This window comes from Lytechinus variegatus, chromosome 2 (genome assembly GCF_018143015.1).
Source record: "Lytechinus variegatus isolate NC3 chromosome 2, Lvar_3.0, whole genome shotgun sequence".
Taxonomy (NCBI): domain Eukaryota; kingdom Metazoa; phylum Echinodermata; class Echinoidea; order Temnopleuroida; family Toxopneustidae; genus Lytechinus; species Lytechinus variegatus.
The window spans coordinates 60870028-60892378 of record NC_054741.1 but is presented as its reverse complement, the minus strand read 5'-3'; the positions used below and the strand labels follow the sequence as shown (position 1 = coordinate 60892378).

Genomic DNA, 22351 nt, shown 5'->3' with positions numbered 1-22351 from the left:
AGTGTGGACTAATTTTTTTTTCTATTACACAATTAAACTTGGGTTAAATTATTAGAATATCTCCCATAATCTAGCAATGCAACTATGACACATAAAATAGATCCATATTGGTCAGGTTTCAAACATCCACATATCAACAATAACAAATACATGAACAGCAATGATCATGCTTGGAAGTGTGACCTGTAATGACATCATACACACATGAACAAGGTGGTTTTCTTTATAGCCTGTATGTAAACTACCTGGGGCAATTTCATAAAGCTGTTCATAAGTCAAGAACAAATTTAAGAATGACTGGTGATCCTTTCTTGTGGTAAATGATGTTCACCATAATGTTCATTGATTATTTAGCCTGTAAGAAAGGTTCACCAGTCATTCTTATAAAACGTCACTCTTAACCTACGAACAGCTTTATGAAACACCCACCTGTCCTACATTTTCAAGGCTAATTCTGTTTGTCAAGGTAAGGCAATAAGCAATTAATCACATTGGAACACTTTTCTCATGCATAGTTCCACCCACATAATGTGCTATATTTAACTCCCTTTCCTTGGGATTGAGCTAAACAGTTTGTTCATGTTATGCTTTTTACTTAAAATTGCCCTTCATGTAAGCTTAACTGAATCATAATCTTGAAAAATAAGAAGTACCCATGTATGCATAATTTCCATTTCTCCAAATTAATACTACTAATCAAAACTACTTGATAAGGCTTATCTGAATTTCCTATGTTTTGATGCTGTGTTCTGTATTATTATAGATTTCATCTTTTCTATTTCTCAGTGAAGATCAATTCAGAATTTTGTGTCAATGTGAAAAAGGTCTCCTACAAAAGTCATTCATATTTGAATTAGAAATCTGATATGGATTTATTGCAGTTCAAAATTGTTTTCTTACCTCCTTAATACGAATATCGCATTTAAATATCATTGGCACAGACTCTCGCTCTGAAAATTCAATGTTATGTTTGACTAAACTTAATGGGACACCAATTTTTGCTGCAGTAATTACTGGCAGACATTTACATGTATATGAACCTGTTTAAATAGGGATATTCATTAGTTTAGTTTGTATATATTTGTTTAGTTCAAAGAACATTTCATGAAAGTTGTCAGCACCAACAAATAGTCATTCTCTTAAAAACAGTTGCCGGAGTGACTGTCAGATGCTAGTGCTTCTCAGCCAATCAGCAATCTCAATTTCTTTTTTTTAGTCAGCGCTGACAGCTGTCTCCAGACACATGTTGATGAAACTTCCTTCTGGTATGTCATGAAAATTGTCCCATCTGGATGTAATGACCCTTAAATCAATAATAATCTGTGAGTTTTGTGAAAGCTCACCTGTCCTTTCCTGTTGACACCAATGATACCATCAGTAGCTTCGTGAGCAGCAGTCACGAAGATGGTCTCACCGCTGATACGGTTCATGTAGATACAGGTTGCTGTCTCCACATCGTACAAGTGGACGTAGCCGTACTTGGTGATGAGGAAGATGACGTTGTGTTTGGGACTCACCTTTAAATAGGAATACCAATATTTTAATGATTAACTTTACTGTAGATATATTGCCAATTTTTATATCTGTCTACCACTTATCTATTTCTTGGCACACTTATGTCTGTCTTACCATGCGACTCCTTTCAACTTATCACTTTGCCCAATATCACAGAATAGCCTCCCTTTTACGACCTGCCTATTAAGGGAAACTTCAACAATTGTAAAATGATATCTACATTGTAAAATGACAACTACAGAGTCAACAAGATGGACAGCAATAATGAATAAGAATATCTCATGATATTCTACACTCTTAACCACCTTGGACAGATATTCCGCCTTTCCAACTGAAATTACAATGTATACAGAGATGAAAGTGAAACAAAATTTAATGTTAGAATCACTAGAAATAATTTGTTAGAAGATAAGTAGTAATGTTTCTTCATACTCTTACATGCATGTGAACTAGCATGGAAATACTTTTCTCATTTAGAATATCATTTCCTTCAAATTACGAAACTGTAGAACATTCGAGTATGGCATTGGGTCTTAGAATAAATCTTCAGACTTACTTGCATGGCTACGGGGAAATCACTCTGTGCTTCTGGTGGGAAGAAGAGCTCAACCGCCTTCTTGGTGAATGGCTGATTGCCTGAAGCTGGAGAACCAACTTCAATGATGTGCAGCTGAAGAGAGGGAAAGCAATAAAATCAAGAATATCAGTGACGCCACTATGAATTTATTTAAATAAGGAAAATATCATAGAATGTGGTCTTTTGTACATTTTTAAAGACTTGAAGATTGTAACAAATCTGGTACAACTTCCTTTAAAGACTTGCCATGAAACATGCACCAAAGCAGAAGAGAGTGGACATGACTGCCACTGGATCAAATGCATCACAGCACCCTTGAGAGACTTACCTTGCCTCCTGCAGCACCACGTACACCAAAGCAGAAGAGAGTAGATGGCTCAGGGTTATTCTCCATCTTGAAAGAAGTGAAACAAGCAGCGTGGCCCTCGATCGGCTGGCTGACCTTGCGTTCAACGGAATACAACTGCATCGCCCCTACAACACGGTTTTGCTGCGATGGAAAGATAGATAGATTCAGAAAATGTGGATTATAACTCTTGTAGAGACTATTCACTTTTATATTTCAACAACATAGGTATCATTAAATCCTAAAGCCAATTTCAAAGTTGCAATTGCTTTAAATTGATCACAACTCTTAATATCACATAGGAACCTGACAACAGTCTTACTATTTATCTTGTCAAGTGCATGGATTTTTCTTTTCATCTACTGGGTCAAACTATTCAAAATAATCAAGACATTTAACTCTATAACCAAGACATTCCAAACTTCTAGTTTTTATATATATATAAATTAACCAAACTTCTATTACATGTAACTTTTATTTATGGTGTAGAAGTGTAAAACAATTTCCCAGCAAATCTTTCTACTGGTTCTTTTGTTTTCTTCCCCTGTTAACAGGGCATTTGCTGGCAATGAAGGGATTGTTTCATCATGAGTCTATGCATTTTGTTTTCTGTTTCAAATTAAGTTATATCTTATCATGCTGCTACAGAGGATGTTACAAAATTACGATAACACCAAGAAATGTGTAATGTTCAGGGAAAATATTTTCTTCAGCGAGACATTTTCTTCTTCTGAGTCACTGAGAAATAATAAAAAAAAAACTTACCAAAATTCTCCCCTCCCCCACAAAACATTTACATCTTGTAATCTGAAGATAAATATTAATAATTCCCCTCACAAATTGTTAACAAACCAAATTAGCAGACTGCAATTTCATTATTTACTACCAATCAATTTAATTTGTTAGATGACTATTTGCTGCAAAGCAGATGAAGAACCCCTTCCACCAAATATATATCAATGGAAATGACTGAACACAAAAACAGATCTTGACCAAAGATCTGCTTCCTTGGCAAAATAAACAGTCCTACACACTGCAATTTCAACAACGAACGACCACAAGGATCATCTGCCAGGACCCTACAAGAACTTCTACCTTCACTACACAATGGTATCCATCCTCAGACAAGCATGCATTACTGCAAGGTAAGGCAATGCACTACAAGGTTTTGTACAGTATACTTGGAAGTCAACAGGTTAAACCTGTAGCTTACTGGAACAGGGAGATCTGTACAAAGTCTACGGAAGTTACAGAACTTGGTAGGCAAAGCATTGACAAGGTGAGTGCACAAGGGTGTAGAGAGAATAGGGCACATGCTAGAAGCATTAGCCAGTCTACAGGGTGTTAAGTCAAAATAAGAGTTTCTGAGTTTTCTACCTGCGGAGCGGATTCCTGATCTTTTCCGATCTGAGGATAAACAATACACATGTGTAAGAAGTGGCTGATACATCACACTTAATGGAAGGCACCTTTATTTAGTTTGCGACTATTTAACATGACAAGAATGGGTTCATTAAAATTTGAGCAAATCCTGATTGAAAATGATGGTTAGAAAAATCATTTTAATCTTAATTTGATGGTAATAAGCATGGGCTACACTGTACAACTGTAGATCACTCTGAGAAACTGTACTGTAAATAAAATACAAATATTTTTTTTCCCAGGGGGAGGGGTTATTGATTTACATGCAATATATACAGGGACTTGTAAATAGTAGCTACATATAGACAGCAATTCCATGAAGTGTATGTATGTAGGCATGTGTAAGGTTGCAAAAAAAAATGGGAAAAAAGACAGATAATTGCCATGATAGAATGGGAAAAGGAGTGTTGTACATGTAATATTCAGAATTTTTAATCTGTGTTTGAATCAACCTAAAGAAATCTTGTAGCATCCTTACATTTTCAATTTTCTCTCAAAGCTTTCCAATTCATTTTTCTTTTAAGAAATATCAATATTAGAATGGAATATTGCTTTACACTTCTTTTATTCTATCTACTGTAACATTTTTTTCAATCGTATTTTTAAACTTGTATGCTTTAAAGTACATTTATTGACAGTCAGCAATTCATGTACTATCTATATTCTCTGAAGATAAAGAATTTAACTGATGCAATTTCATAAACACCACATATTCAGATTATTAAAAAGTTCATGATTTCACACTGTGGGCAAAAACAAATGCATTGTCCTACAACTTCTGAGATAAAAATAGTTGACCCAATTCAATCATTACATTCCAATTTGTTTTACGTCTTTCTCTTAAAGCTATCATTTCCTGTCTTTCCTATCTTTAAAGAGAAGGGGTGGCACAGGGAATTTTTCAATGGGGGGGAGGGATGGGCAAGACGATGTAAGAGTGATATCATTTTTTTTTCAATTGAAAAAATATTAGTACAGAATTAACATAAAAAAACAATCTTTTCATGCTCTTCTGTCTCCCTTTTTCCTTCCCTGTTTTCACCACTGATCTTTAAGGGCAGTTGTCCAGTTTAAGAGTAATTTGCAGGATCAGCAAGGGCTGAATTAAAGCAATAAAAAATAACAATTGCAATAAGAGCAGAATGATATGAAGCACACAACATGGGTAGTTAAATAAATATTCCAGAACAAATATTTTGGCCATGCTACATGTATGGATAATGATACAAGTCCTTCAACGGGAGAGTTTATGCCATATACATGTAGACTTTAATTCATGTTTGTGGCTTTGCATGTTAACTAATTATGATATGAAATTAATAGCAAAACTAGAAAGAATATTACTACACATTCCTGCATGGTATTAAAAAAAATCATATTGCAGGATTAAGATACAGCATGGCAACAAACAGCTCAACACCAACAATTTGTTCCCAGTAACAGTTCTCTATAATTAAGTAAACATTGAGTCTTTGACACAAATTTTTTTATAAATTTGACTGTAACCTTAGACTGAAAGAGAAATTTGAATCAACCTCCCACTTCTAAGTCAAATAATCACCAAAAGCAAGGCATTTTTCAGGTCAGAATATGCAGATACATGTATGTTACTTACATCTTCCAAGTAAAAAGTTTGTAAAAAAAAAATATTTATAGTCCCAGAAGATGCAACATTTAAAGCAGATTCATCTGCATTGTGTGAAGTAATACAATCCAACCAAAGCCAAGATACAAGTATATTAAGGGCCATTTTTTTTGGTGGGGTACTTCTTCCTGAAATTCTTTTAAATCAAGTAGTTTACTAGGCACTGCTAAGCAATTTTAACAAGTTTATTCTAAAGCTTTGTTTTCTCATTATAAATCTAGAAGTCTTAAAAAATAGATTTTGATTATTTTCGTGTTTTGAGCTGGGCAGTGGCATAAAGTATGGTACAATTATGTGCAATGACAAGACTGAAGCAAAAGCTGGCTAGCTAGCATTATCCCTTGTCACATGTACATGTAGGACAACTCACATACTGTAAGTTGGAACTATTTCAAATAACAGATAACTCTTTGCTTTATCCTATTCGCTTCAGCAGCATTACAGTATTTTCACAACTACAGACTGTGAAAACATGTCCTTTTTAAATTTCTTTTTATTACAAGTATATTGGATGCTCCAAATATGTAAATGGACTGTATGAAAATGAAACAATTCTGTCTAATTACCTACATGTACGCTTCGAACAATGACAAAATTTCATTTTTTATTGACTTTTAATGGACTTTCATTTTGTGACTTAAAATGATCAGCGAGAAAAGACTTTACACTTTACCCTTATCCCCAAGTTTCATGAGATTGGGCTCACTTTGTCAATGTTGATGCATCAATCAAAAACTTAACCTAAGGTTGAGATTTTTATGTTCACATCACTGCCACACTGTCAAAACAGTGACGCCATGCCCCCCCCCCCCCAACTGCTATGCAGAGACAAAAATCAAACTGATCAAGCAAACATGACCAACATTTAATACCAGTCCTCCTATACTGGAATAGGTTGGTCTTAGTAAAATCACACAGATCTGTACAACTCCCCTGTCCATGCATTATTCTGTTCTCAATAAAAACACTTCTACATGGACTTTTGAAGAAATAGTTGCAATCAATTGCAACTCTAAAAATCATGCACAACTTGATTTTCAACCAATCAACAGCGCGCAATTGGGACTTGTGATTGATTTTTGGGCTTGCGTTTAACTTTAAACACAACTCTTTCTGTAACGGGCCCCTGATCAAATTACTATATGTGACTTCATCTAGCCCAAAGAAAACATTTACATGTAAGTCACATTACATGTATCTTTTTTCCATTTATTTGATATTTTTTAGATTCCTGACTTTTCTTTTATCAAAATCAATAATAATTAATATCATTGAACGGAAAGGGAAAATCCTCTGAGAAAATCGAAACCCTTCTGCATCTCTATCATACTACACGTAAAATCTTAGAAAAATGTTTCAAGACAATAGCAGGCACCCCTCTTTTTCTCCTTATGTGCATTAGATTCATTCAAAGAGCTGCGCTTATAGACAAAACTGTTCTCACTTTAAGTTCAAAGTCATCATGCTCCAACTTGCAGATGGACCTTCACATGCATGTATTTTAAGTCAGATGATGAAAATCATGTTTAAAAGATTTGTGGAAGTGACACTCTCTTAAAGAACATGGACAGGTTGCACGTATTCCCTTGTGACACAACCCAAGCCAAGCACGACTTTCTGCTCACCTGTGCCGAGATACCGATGAGAATCAGCCACTGCATCTTGGCATCTGTCCTGTAGTTGATGATCTGACAGGCGACCAGACTGGAATGGCGGTCAAAGGCCTTGATAGGCTGGGAGTCGCCCTCCATACCCCAGTGGTAGACAGTGGTGTCGGTCACCAAGCCGATAGTGTTCACATTGATCCACTTCCAGAAGGTGACGTCCTCAGTCATGGTATGGGCCTTCATCTTGCTCTTCATCTCAATATTGAAGATCTGGAGGGTGCGACCAGCTATGAGAATGAAAAAAAAGAAAAAAAAAAGGAAAATACAATATTAAATTTCTTCTATATATAGGGATACAAATAGAAACAAACAGTAAACACTAAATACAGTCAAACCTGCTTCGGCAGCCACCTGTCTTAAGTAAAAATCTGTTTCCCTTTTGATGGCCTTAATACATGTAGACAGGTTTGACTAAGTTTATTATATTGTTTGCCATTTCATCACAACCATCAACCACACTCTAGCCAAACAATTTTCTGTTCTTTCAAGTATGTACAGTGCTTAACTGCTTACTGCTTAATAATATTGAATTTGGCAAAGCGCTTCACAGATATATCATTACATCCTAGTTTACAATTATTTGTAAGACATACATGGTTTATTTTGAGACCGAAAATATACTTGCAATTGATCTTAAATTTCTTGCAATGCCCCATTAGATTAAGAGTCGGGTGAACAAACCATTACACATCCATGCTAAAAAAAATGTGCTGTTATCAAACAGGTGCATACATGTATGTACATGGATGTTATTAATAAAAGGACTTTTACATTCAGTATAATTCTTGAATGTTCCTGCACATGTAAAACTGTATTCTGTACATGTAATCTCAGGTTATTATTGAGTGTTGACTTCAATGCTTTTATTTTCTATATAACTTGCACATGACCCCGAGTTACAAAGAATTTTTTTTTGATACACATGTAGAAAAAGCGATAATGGTCACAAAGCAATTAAGTTAAATACTTCATCCTAAATATCACCTTACATTGATTTTTTAAAGCTTATTTTTACCTTTTATTTTTAATGTTGAATTATTTCTGTTTACATGTGTTGGTTATTAATTGGGGAAGCAAAGATGTATTTCACGATCCTTATTTTTTATTCATGCTCTGTATGTCATTTACTTTCACATGTAGGTCAACAGCAATAGCAACTGGGTTGAAGCAGCTCTTTGATATGAATGGGGGATCTTGATGACTAATCTCCCACGTGTGCAACGCTACCTCGTGATTAAATACATCCTCCTCGTTACGATCCAGACTTGATTAAAAAGAGTTTTGGATTCGTCCTCTCATGATTACATGCCAATACACTACATGTATACATATTAAGGATTGCCTCTTCAGAAAGCAATCAAAATCCCTTCAAGGTGTGTGTGTATTAACACAGAACCGTATACAACTTGTCTCAGAGAATAAAGAAACGTCATCCACTCACTTTTTCTTTTGTATTTTATTATTTGAAATATGAAATATTCTAATTTTCTCCTCATTATCCTGTGAAACAAAGTTTTATTTCTCACTGAACATGTGGAGCTACCATTGCTTAACATTATATGGTTCGGTCAAGTTGGTCCTTATTGTCAAATCTGTAAACATTGAAATATTGTAAAATTCAAACAATACAAAACAAAAGAAATACAATGTAGTGAGGGACATCTTCGATTCTCTCGTATGCATGTGACTAAATTGTGCGTAATATTTGGTGAAAAATAAGCAAAATTAAAAATGTCATAACTTTCTTATTTTACATCTGATTTTGATTAAATTTTCAGCACTATGCTTGTCTGATTTTTCTCTGTTGATTAACAATTTTTTTCTGAGGTGGACTTGACCTTTAATAATCAGTGCTTCAGTCAATGCCCCCCCCCATACATGCACAAATGTACTACATGTATTTTCCCCATTTGAGCTTCATTATCATTTCAGTCTGCTAGGAAACAATCTTGAAGTTGATGCAAAATGTAAAACGTGGCAAGAAACATATACATGTACCAGTAGTCAGAAAGAAATATTAACCATGCAAAATTAAACTCACAAAGAGAAATAAAAAAAACCCTTTGATTGAACGAAATACATGTCATAGTACATGTAGCATGCACAGTTCGAAAGGTTCTAACGTAATCTGCAAAGCAATCTCAATTCTCTGACATTTGCAACAGTGGCATTTAGGTGGGTGTACACATACTGTACAGTGTACCCCAAAACGACACAACAGGGCCATTCCCCTCATCTTACTCGCATTTTAAATGAGTGCTAGTACTTATGCGGTTATGCCATCAACTGATGCAGTTGAACAAAGTACATATATCATTATTACAGGGCTCTGTATCATGAGCGAATGGATCAGTTGACCCATCCCACTAATTGATTCCTTGTATTGATTTTCTAACCTTGTACCATAGCGCCCCCCCCCCCTTCCCTCTTTCCTGAGTGGCTGGAGTTTGATCCTGCATTGCATATTTTATGCATAAAGGGAAATTAGAAAGTTGATTGTATTGTAATGTTCATCAATCATGTCAAAATTATTTGCAAGCAAATTTAATTAAGTAGATGCCGTGTACGTATATGTACGATTATCAAATGATCAAAACAAAGTATGCTACACTACATGACATATATCATTTAATGTTTTATTTTAAACATTGTATTCCCATTATTTGAATTGTCTAAAATTGATAAGACCCAAGATACATGTATATAAGGGGTAATGTACTACAAGATACTCTATAGCAGACAATATTATGGATGTTAATCTGTTAAAGGTAAATTTTCAGAAAGATTTCAGTATAGGTAATCTGCCCATTTATAACATTTCCATTCTGCTTTATAAATGTAAATATTATATTAATTTAATGAGTTTTATTCCAGGTTTTTTTTTCAAGCAATTTGCTTATTTGACAAACCTTCCCCTGCAAACTGTAAATATTAAATTTTCTTTGTTGGTAGTAGATCATATTTGTTTAGAATGACTTGTATTTTTTTCTTTATTATTCATCCAGAAATCAATTACCGATATATTATGTTTGTTACATAATGATAATTGCATTGTATATACAAATGTTATGAAAAATAAATCAAATCAAATCATTTAATGAAAAAAACAGTTTGAAAAAAAAGAAGAAAAATATGGTAGATAGCCCTTCAGAATACAATTTTGGAGGAAACCTAGGTTGTAAAGGTGACATTTATTTGTGGCTAATCAAATGATCCAGAATTCAGCCCAATTGGAAATCTGGCTTAGATTGCAGATTTACTATGTAGATTTTGACTGTATCCAATCAATTTTCCCAAGCGACATGTAGAATCACAAATAATGAATAAAAAAATAAAAACACAAAATGGGGTTGCTGTGAGAGTACTAACATTGAAATAATATTTTACTTTTTCTTGAAAAGTAGCTTTCTCCTTCATTCCACTGCCGGCCCACTGTGCATTGTACATGGCATCTTATCTGCCTATAAGTAGACCAATCAATTTAGAATGTCCTAACCTGAAGCAGGCTGGTACAGTGACGTTGCAGGATTGAGATTGCCATTGCATTACATTGATATGATTCACTTTGATTCTTTGAAACGCCTGTATGAAGCACTCTACATGTACATACATACAGTACATATCACTATTCATCATCACCACCATCACCATCATCCTCATCATCAATGTCATCATCATCACCACAACCATCACCATCATTATCATCATAATCACCATCATCATCACCATCATAATCATCGTCATCATCACCATCGTCAGCATTATCACCATTACCATCATCACCATCATCATCGTCAACATCAACATCATCATCACCATCGTCAGCATTATCACCATTACCATCATCACCATCACCATTGCCAACATCACCATCATCATCACCATCGTCAGCATTATCACCATTACCATCATCATCTTCAATGTCATCATCTTCACCAAAACCACCACCACCACTACCATCATCACCATCACCATAATCACCATCATCACCATCACCACCGTCAGCATTATCACCATTACCATCATCATCGTCACCATCATCATCATCATCATCATCATCATCAAAATCATCATCAACAACATCATTATCAACCTTACTATACAGTATAAATTATCATCATAATTATTATTTCCTCATCATTTCTCCAAAGCCATTAATTACAGGCAAAACCTCTGACCTTTGAGGGCAATGACTTTGCTGGCAGGGTTCATGATGGCCGAGTCTGCAGAGATGGGTCTTCTGATGGGGTTAGCAGAGTCGTTGAGGTCGATGATGACTACCTGAGCCTGCTCCCCAACCTTCTCTCTCACACAGATGTACTTGTCCGACTCCATGGTCAGTGTGCTGAATCCGATGTTGGCAGCATTGATGCCCAGATTCTGGAGCTGAAAATGGAATGAAACAATAGCATTCATATATCAGTTCTATATTCAGGTCATTTATGATACATTATTGTAGAACACTGCATGTATATAGTGACTACGACTACTGATTTCAGTGCTACATGTATCTAATGTTTCCATAGTATTATAGCATCATTATGTCAACTGAAGAAAAGTGGGGAAAAAGAATCAAACCTTAATTGAAATAGCGACAAATATCAACAAATCACAGTATCTAGTCCGAACGGAATATACTGTGCATATTATAAGGTGGCAAAATATTCAATCATTAATTTCATTTACAATAGGCTCTTCAATGTTTTTAGTAGTTTCTTATTCAAAATAATATTTGTATTATACATTTGCAAGTTAAACAAACTGAAAGTACCTTGTTTCACTTCAACAGTTATTTTTAAGATCATTTTAATCTTTAAATCTCATACTACAGTATCTTGTTCTACATCAAATGTATGCAGTGTCGGAACATTAGGTGTGCCTACGTATTTGATAAATGCCATCAAGGCTCATGAAGTATTCATGAATTGAACCCATTCAGCTATTAAAGGACATAAAACAAATTCTGAATGACAGGAAATCACTTTGCCTCTTGCACTCTTCATTAACATTCATGCACAATAAAATACAAATACAGTACATGGTGTATGTACAAGGAGATATTTCCTTGGTATGTACCTGCATTTGGACGTGGTAGGACACAAATCAATACCAATTTATGACATATTTCCACCTCACTTGAGATGGAGCCATGTACACCTCTCTCTATCACTTAAAATTTCTACCACTACAGTACCTAAAACATATGGACATTCAATTCCTTCCCTAAAAGATGCACACATAATTTCAGATCAAATCTAATCCGGGATAACCACACACACATGCAGCTATTGTGTTAAAGATGCCTGCCCACAGCATCTCAAACACACACAGTATTGATGCGCACATGTACATGTACGTACATTGGAGTCTTTGGAGCAATTGATAATATCATGAATTTTCTTTTCTTATTAAAGACAAAAAAGCTGGATGAGATAATTTAACTGAAATTTGACAACTTAACAAGTCCAGAAGATGATATTTAAAAAATATATGAATTTTAGCTAAATTCAAAATTTAGGAAATGACATAATTTGATGATTTTTTTTCTTTTCCAGTTAAAATTATTTTTTAAATTTAGTTTTGTAATATATTTTGGTATCAGTTTAAAAGCAAGTACATACAAGTACATTGTAGGCCTTAATTGAGAATGTCCTTTGAAAAGAATGATTCACAAATTTTTTTAGAAAGTGATCTGACTTGGAAATTACATTAACTTGTACATGCACAAGTATGTCCTATAAATAAGCGATAAATATGTCCTATACATTTGGGAAGTTTCACATTATGCGTACATGTACATGTCCGACAATGTATGTACAACTTTTTACCATGTGTATTAAATGTATGAATGTACGCTAATTCAAACGGTTCATAGTATACTATCATACAGTGATAGATTGCAGTCAAGCATCTAGTAAATTTCTACAAATTCAAATTAATGTTGAGCTTGAAAGATGTTTCTGTTAAATACATTTCTGTATGATACCCCATCTGTTGCTGTCCAAGGCAAATGCCAATATTGTGCATGTTGGCTTACAACTTGAGTACCATACATGTATCACTATCAGGAGAAATGGATAACCTGATCTCACATGTCACACAGAAACCAAAAGTATGTATGCCTTACAAAATGTTGATCATCATACAGTGTACATTCTGTTTGATATGTGCAATATAACTCCATATATACTGCACAGGGCGGGCACTGACTTACGCTAAAATAAAAATAAATAAATAAATAATAATGAAATAAATAAAAGCTGTGCAATGGCATTAATTACAGGAAACCAATTTCTGTTTGAAGATTTTTTTTATTCAAATAGGCCTACATGCAAAGCATCCCTGTTACTATTTCTACTTCCAGACAGTGTTTGAAAAGTTCATCATGACATGATGTCAATTGCGTCACTGTTTACATGTAGATTGCCATGAATCATGTGCTTGGCATGTTTCTCTTTGAATTCTCCCAACCATCTGCCACTAAGAATGTACATTATGCACACATACACACTAATACACACAGAACAGAGGACTACCATATTCTGAAAAGCTGAATAGCCTTGTGGTTTTTAATTTTATGAATGGTCATGCAACCATGTACCTCACTGACTGGCTAAATGAATTAGTTTGTACACATCAGTGAACAGATTTACTACCTACATGACTGTACACAGTCATGTAGGCCTAACATTTTTTTTTACCAAAGATCATTCTCTTTTGTAATTTTCATCAATTTGCCAACTAAATAGCAATGCATACAAATATTAAATTCTTTCCTCATCAGAAATTACAATGAACAATATTCTTTATAAAATGTGCAAATGTAGGCCTGCTACAGCACTTGTGACCAAAACCCAAATCCCCATGGGAGTATTTCAAGCAAATAGTGATTTTCCCCAACAAATTGTCATTTGTTCTGAGCCAATCAGAAACATGGATTTCAATAGCCTGTAAAATTGAAATCAGTATAAATTTGCTTCATTAAACACTCCTGAGGTTACAATAGATTGATAAAAAGATTTTAGAGTGATCATTCATGGGTACACTATATACATGTAGGGCAGAGTCATTACAGTTTGGAGGGGTTTTTTTGACCGGAGATTACCTTGTTTTTTCGGCAGAGGCCAGTGGACCACTAAAATAAAGAAATGCATGAAAATTTCAGAGTCATCAGAAAGACTATGAATATCAACCCCTTTAAAGCCGATATTTCCTTAGAGATCAATATATCGAAACAGAACTATGGAAAGAATAGTACCATGCAGGATTTCTCAATTTTCTTGCTGGGAATTTATCTAATTTAGGGAGCTTTGTAATACTGGTGCGTGGACATGGATAAAATGTTTTTTTCTATAATTGCGAGTTGCGACTCAAGTGGAGTATAATATTTTCTTTTAAGTTACCAACAAAAAAAAATTGCAGCTCCCACAGTCACGCCCACATACGGTTTAGAGCCAAAATATATTATGTCTTAAAAGTGGTTGATATTCTCAGTCTTTGGTGATACTGAATTTCTAATACATTTCTTTAATTTAGCAACCCACAGCACCTGTCTGGAAGAAGTTGCAATGGTTGACCAGGAGCAATGGTCACTCACCAGTGGACCGTCTGCTTTGTCTCAGCCCAACATGTAGTACACAATACTCCACTTTTTCATTTTTTCATGTTCATTTCAAATTACATTTTGTATTGAGCCATTTAATGGTAAGTAATTTACAAAGGCGAGGCCGAGTTTGCAACTATTGGGCAACAACATTTCAGGGGCTATTGAGGGTCTTAAGCCTGATGCACCTTTTTTTTCTGAACGGGACCATTTCTTCCTGTCTGAAAGCTACTGAATGCTGGCAAGCACAGCGACCATCCAGCGGCTCGATCTGAACTGTTAATAGTATTTACTTTGTGGAAGGAAATGTAATAGTCTCAGGGCTCTTCATAGATTCCTTCCTTATTTCCTATCTGGTGTACACCAAGAGGTCATGCCTTGACTGAGGGTATAATACAGAGGTTCATTCTCAAAATGCCGAAATTCACAGCATTGGAGGGAAAAAATTAAATGTATCACAGTAGTTGGGCAAACAGTAGGCCCTACTGTACTAATTATACATGTACATATGTACTGAAGAAATTTGTAAATTAAGGGATATTTCTCATTTACATGTATAAATAAGTCACAAACTCAATGGACTGCAGCAACTTTGGCAGCATGTCATAATAAAAATAGCTATGACTGAATCACTCAATTCATTGACTTCATCCTGATTTCTTCTTGTTCAAGAGGAAATGTCTGCAAGTTCACACAACTTCAACTGTACAATGGGCAAATAAGAAAAAAAAAGGTGATTTAACTCGGTCCACCCATTACAAAATATCTGTAAATGTAAAAGCAAACCTGAAAGAAAATATCCAGAAAAATACTCATCTGGCACTGCACAGTGGCTGCCGGGCCAACATGTAGGATCGATTGGGCAAAAAGAATATTTTGAGTTTTTCTCTTCCAGATTCAATTTCAAACAATAACATACCGATTATCATTCAAACAAAGAAAGATTATTTTCCAAGGTAGGGACAGTGATTTTCGGTTTTAAAAAAATGCCTTTTCCTTTCAGAAAATCTCAAATTCTGTTTCAGCATGTCAGAAAACGGAAATTCTGTTACCCCATAGACTTTGTGTACATGAAAAAGTGACAATTCCGTTTACCCATTGAATAGCAATATCACAACACTCGTGCTGGTCTGCCACTGTACCAGCAACGCAATAGAATCTGTTCTAATCCGATCTATGCGGGTACACAAAAATATTTTGACACACACATTTAACATAAATACATCCTCACCTTTCACATTATTAGCATTATTTTACAATTAAATGAAATTTCATCAATAATTTCAGGGGTTTTCGACATCGTTTTCAGCAGTCAACGATATTCGCCTATCCACCATTTTGAATTTCAAGACCCCGATATCGTGCTGTTACAACTTTGAACGTAGAGGGCAGCAACACACGACTGTGTTGAAATCAAACGATGTGTGCATGTGAATGTTTTCGATAAGCCCAATGCCGCTCGACGGGTACGAACGAACGAGTGTGATGAAGTCGAGTGCAGTCACGATGTGTGAATTGTCATGATTGAAGCGAAGTGAGATCATGTTTTCTGGGGTTTTGTGGTCATTAAATATTCACATTTTGTTGAGATTTTGGAGCAATTTCTGTTGCTGTTCTGTGTATTTTGAGAAAAAATATGTTTTCTGTGATTTTCTGTTTGAAATGCCACTTTCCGTTTCAAAAGGCCCTTTCCGTGAATTATGTCCGTTTTCCACCCTCGCAAAAAATGTAGGTTGCTCTCTTTCTATGGATCACATGTTTTGTATTGCTTTTTCATGGGAAGACGTGTTATAGGGGTTCCATAAAGTACATGTATATCATGGACAAAGATTTTATTTACTATCATAAATGTAGAAAAAACAACTTTGTTTTGTGTATATTTCCAGTGCACAAAGGGGAGAGTTTTACTTCTGTGACATCACAAATCTTGGTCGTATTGCAAATAGAGGGATCTCCAATTTTCTCCATAGCACTAGTGATATTGTTTATCAATTACTTTTAACACATTGTTTGTCCAAATATTCTTCCAATTTCATTAATCTGATTCTTTTATTTTTCTATTTTCACATAGATACCTTGTTCCAAGAGACTCATTCTCCTTAAAATCGATAGGATAGGAAAGTAGCCAGTAGCCACATTCAAACAATGAAACTTAATTTAATGCAATACAACACAGGCACATTTCTTGATTTACGTTAGTGGGCTGCTAAACTCTTGCACATGTACATGTATCTCTTTTTTTTATGAGAATGGGTATAAGGAAAGAGCTGTATATTTCAGAATTATGTTCATGCGTGGTTGCCTCCTCATCCTAAAAAAGTCTCCTCATAGAAACACTTCAAATGAAAAGGTTGCCACAACTCTCAGGTTCTGATCTACATGTACATTGCAGACCTAAATCTATACTCTCTTTCTTAGCTGCTGTCAACATTTTCAAATTGTGAGATAGCCAATCATTGCTAGGGACAGTGATTTTCGGTTTCAAAAAATTGCCTTTTCCGTTTCAGAAAATCTTAAATTCCGTTTCGGCATGTCAGAAAACAGAAATTCTGTTTCCCCATAGACTTTATGTACATAAAAAATTAACTATTCCGTTTACCCATTCATTAAAGCTTGTGTATAGTTTTGGTAAATCCACCAAAATGCACCTATCACTATTCCAATTCATTGCTAGCTAATATGAATGGATATGCCCTATAACAGTTATGATGTGGAGGATATGACATGAAAATGTGTTTTACAGGATAAATTTTGCGATTTTACATGGAAATTTAACTTGATCGGGTCACCCAATCAAATTAAAATATCTGTGTGTTTTTGTCTTTCAATTAAATCCTATTCCATATCATGGAATGGGCTGAAACTTTCAGGATATGTTCTTTGTCTGTAACTTTGGATATCTAATCACTAAATTTATAAGATAAGTGCTTGAATGCCCATTTTTTTAATCTAAAACAAGCATCGCCGAGAGAGGGCGCTATATACATGTAAACAACATTTGCATACCGTAAGTAACGGTGTATTAACCGCACCCGTGTATTAACCGCACCCCCAACTTTGGACTAAAAAAAAAAAAAAATACTTCTCACATTTACATGCATATTTGAGGTACGAAGAAACAAAAACTAAGTTTAAGATTTCAAAGTTAAGTATCCAAAGAGATTACCGGTATGCGGAAATCTGCTGTTCTTGATCAATTCATCTACAAATGTTAGAAAGAAAGAACGGTCCCGCCAATATTGGCCACTTACACACTCACTCACAGTCACAGTGTACACACACACAGAACTGCCATTTCATTGCAAACTACATACAGTAGCAGTCATGCCAATACATCTTATCAAATTATGATCTGTGTCTTTCCCAGCGTAGGAGGAAGAAACATTCACATTTCTTGCATCACAACCTCACAATCACTTTCAGAAATTTGATGTTTTAGCATGAATTTTGGATACGGGATTACAGGAAAGTTCAAGAAACAAAGAAATTGACATTTTTTTCCAGTTGTTTTTTACGGCTTCGTGCCGTCTCTCTCGTGCGTGGTTTACATGGTATCTTATGAAGAGCAAACAGGAAGGAAAAAAACGAGCTGGCGCGAAACGGAACTTTTAATAGTGCCAGCTTAAGTCGCACTAACCATATTACAACGCAATCTCTAAGCTCACTCAACTCCCGCTCAGCGGTGACAAAATTTTACCGAGTATGCTTGGCGTCCCTTTTAACTTAGCCAGGGAACTTCACTACTTTGAATTGAGAATAAAGTCAAAATTAGTGTCATGAAGGTGGGTGCGTTTGTTTTTGACAATATCTAATTAAGATCGTAATAATTGCTTCCCATTACCCGCGGCTCATACCCCTGTAAACGACATTGCCTGGGCGGCTACGCCCGGCCACTCGATGTGTTGTGAACTGGCAGACATCGTACATGTACGGGAGGGGTTACGGCGGGCCGGCTCAAACCCGTCACCGTGTATAAACCGCACCCCCGACTTTTGCTTCTATCCCGCCGAGAAAAAGGTGCGGTTAATACACCGTTACTTACGGTATTTGAAATATTCTCAGAGAAGTGCAGTTGGAAAAATATCTAACGGTCTCTACGCTTCAGTAAGACTGTCATATTAGATGATATTCGATTATCAATCACATTATTGACCCTTTACCAAAGCTATACACAGGCTTTAACACAAGTTAATAATTGCGTTGGTCAAAATTTGTATCTGCCACTGTACCAACAACGCAATAGAATCCGCTCTAAATGGACCTATGCGGGTACAAAAAATATTTTGACAATCATATTTAACATGACTACATGTACATCCTCACCTTTCATATTTTCAGCATCATTTTAAAGTTTAATGCAATTTTATAGATAATTTTGGGGGTTTTTGGACATCGTTTCGAGCTGTCAACGATTTCGTTCTATCCGCCATTTTGGATTTCAAGATCGTGCTGTACATTTTCAAATGTAGAGGGCAGCAAAACACGACCTGCATGTGAATGATTTCGATACGGCCGATCGACCGTACCCCGCCAGAGCGCCCGGGAAGGACCGGGGCGAGGAGTACGATCGAGTGTGAAGGAGTGAAGAGCAGTGGGCCATTTAATATTCGTATTTTGTTCAGATTTTGGAGTAATTTACGTTGCTGTTCTGTGTATTATGAGGAAAAATATGTTTTCTGTGATTTTCCATTTGAAATGCCACTTTCCGTTTCAAAAGGCCATTTCCGTGAATTCCGTCCATTTTCCACGATCGCGGAAGATCACTGTCCCTACATTGCACATGGATAGACTTGGTTAAGTCAGACATTCCTGCAGTATTATTATAAAAAAATACGTGGCCTGGCCCCTCGGGCTTTCTAGTTTTCTAATCTTTTTTCACACACCTACATGTATTACAAAATTGGAATAAAGAAATTGGATGTGTCGGGAGGGGGGGTGCACTTGCATTGACCAGTGGATATCATGCAAATCAATGAGGTTTTAAAAAAAAACACATCCTCAACAAGTATTTTCTATGATCATATCAAAACGCACCCCCTTGACAATAGCAGTTTAAAACCTGACCCTTGACCAGAATTGGGTAAGAAACCCTGCCCATAACAAGTATAGACCCCCTACATGTAGTTACAGAAAGAACCCCACACTGCACTTATCAAGTAGGCCTATTCCCACTTGCATGGCCTGGAATATCGAGGATAAATCACCCATTAATCGGTCAGAAGTAAATTACTACGGAAAATCGGACGCTTAAAACTCAACCTTAGCACGAAAGGTCTAGAACTTGCCAACCCTTTAAAAAAATATTTCAAGTCTTTATCTCCCTTGTCATTGCAAATCACACCCTCTAATCTTGTATGTCACTGCATATACCCATAACATCACTATTTCTTTTTACACCTTCTTACGTTACATACGTTATGTGTCTTACATGTATCCTTTTCTACACTTTTTTGGAAATAACTAATTCACTTGTCAATGGAAGTGCCCCCACCCCCCCCCCCCCCAGATGTGTCCACCAATTTTTGTTGCCGCTAAACGTCGGCCCTTGATTCACAGCAATTTGTAATCTACAATAGTAATGCGCCAATTCTTCAGACGTCGCTGTATCATTATCATCACCAGGAGCTGGACATCGAGGAACAGACGATCCAGTGTCCAGGACTAAACGATGAACCTTATGAGTTATGTCTGTATTACAAAACCAATGGCGAAATGGAGCCATTTCAAGTTTCAAATCAAAGTTAATTTTAAATTCAGTTTCAACTTTTATTCGTCTCGAGTTAACAATCCGACATTGACATTCAATGCCATGTTCTGTTTAATAAAAAATTACGGATGATGAAAAAGCACTGATAACATAATTCTACCCACAGTTTACAAATCTTTTCATTTTAGTTACACAGAATTACTGGACAAGAGCAAAACATTCATCAAAGAATTTCAGTAGACTGTGGAAACCGGCGCTTATCCATTTGGAGGGCGTGTATCTCTCATTGCCCACACACATGACCGTACCGTTACACACTCCGAACACTCACCGGATCCCAGTCATACATGCAGTGGAGAATGAATCATACACACAGAGGCCGTACACGTTACACGTAAACGATACAGAAAAAATATACTTTACTGAAACCTGTGAATTACAAACGGCTTACCTGCAAGTGCTCCTGAAAGCGAATGGGCAATACTTGCGACATCTTGCTGGATTTCACTAGCCACTAATATATTAAAGTTATTATTTCTACAACCTGAAGAATTTGGAAAAATCAAAGAAATTTATTAACGGTGTAGCGGCCAAACGGACTCATGCAGGCCGACATGAGTAGAGAAGAAACAAGTAGTTCCGGATTAAATATTTTATATTCATCCTGTGATTTTCAACTTCTTATTCATGGAATCATCATGAATCCGAAGTACACTTTTGTTTTATTTTCAAGTTTATAATTACGTTTGAAATATACATTCTATTTGGATAGGAAATATGGAATCACTATCCCGTAACTACATTCTTACGCAGTGATTTTCTATCACTGCGCTTGCCACATATTGCCAATCATCACCGAGCGAGACGCCGCGAGCGGAGCTGTAATTCAGTCAATTCATCGGCATTCGCTTGAGAATAGCTTCCGGGTTTCCGACTCGAACAAGGCGCGATTTTTGTGGTCTGCTAATGAAAAGTTGCCAATAAAATCAATAATTTTAGCAAGATTGTGTAAATCTAGCTTACAGAACCCCAAGGAGGGATAGAGTTCAAGGCAAATTTACTTAAAATGCTTAGTTTCATTGCTTATATTTATCCTAAAGGGAAAAACAGCTATCAAAACACCCGTCAAAGCATGAAATCCTGCAAAACGCACGAAATCCCGGATTTCAATTCATTTTTTTTCACATAGTTTGTACACGAGATACTATAATTTTCTAAATGTCATTGTTAGCATGATAATGATCAGCCAGGTGAAGTATCAACGACGAATAATTCTATGATATAGCCTATTATAGGCTATTAAGATTAAATGAAGTCAAATTAATCATGGGGTAATGTAAATATGCAATCAGGATCAAAGGGGGCGTAACCCTATAGTCCAAGCAGACGACATGTCGATAGTTTCGGAGTACTGTGTAGTGTCGAGAATGTGATGGGGCTGTTACTGCATACATGCATACAACTGATCAGTGCTACATTTTCTCGAATTCAACTTTGTCCCTAGCCTGGGAAAGAGGGGGGGGGGGGTGCTGCGTGTATCATTCTCCATAGACAGCACCCCCAGGTATGTGTAAAAATGGAAAAGGTAACCAAAAAGACCTTCATTTTGTAGTGAACCTTTTTTTCATTTTTACATCAGCACCCCTACTATAACTCCCAGGGCCCTGAATTCGGCCCAACTTCAACTTTGAAATTTCCCCAACTGAAATTGGTGACCATAAACCATTCATCTACTTTGGATCGAATTTACACCCCCCCCCCTCCAAAAAAAAAACCCTCAGTATTATACAATGAAAAAAAAACAACCCTAATGAGCATGCATAGAAAAATCTTCATGCAATATCATCGGCCAGTGATTAAATTTACGTG

General features: G+C 35.9%; 1 protein-coding gene across 1 annotated transcript in view; it reads right to left on the bottom strand.

Moving 5' to 3' along the window:
• The window catches only part of LOC121408535 (clathrin heavy chain 1), a 46381-nt gene extending 25250 nt beyond the window's left edge, over window positions 1-21131 (bottom strand). Inside the window, exons 1-7 of the mRNA XM_041600024.1 lie at window positions 20934-21131; window positions 11351-11558; window positions 7131-7399; window positions 3816-3845; window positions 2421-2582; window positions 2072-2185; window positions 1344-1517 (exon numbers count right to left, since the gene is read on the bottom strand). Of these exons, the coding sequence (XP_041455958.1) occupies window positions 1344-1517; window positions 2072-2185; window positions 2421-2582; window positions 3816-3845; window positions 7131-7399; window positions 11351-11558; window positions 20934-20975 (999 nt within the window). The 5' untranslated portion in view covers window positions 20976-21131. The remainder of the gene's footprint in view (window positions 1-1343; window positions 1518-2071; window positions 2186-2420; window positions 2583-3815; window positions 3846-7130; window positions 7400-11350; window positions 11559-20933) is intronic.
• Between the last annotated feature and the right edge of the window lie 1220 nt (window positions 21132-22351).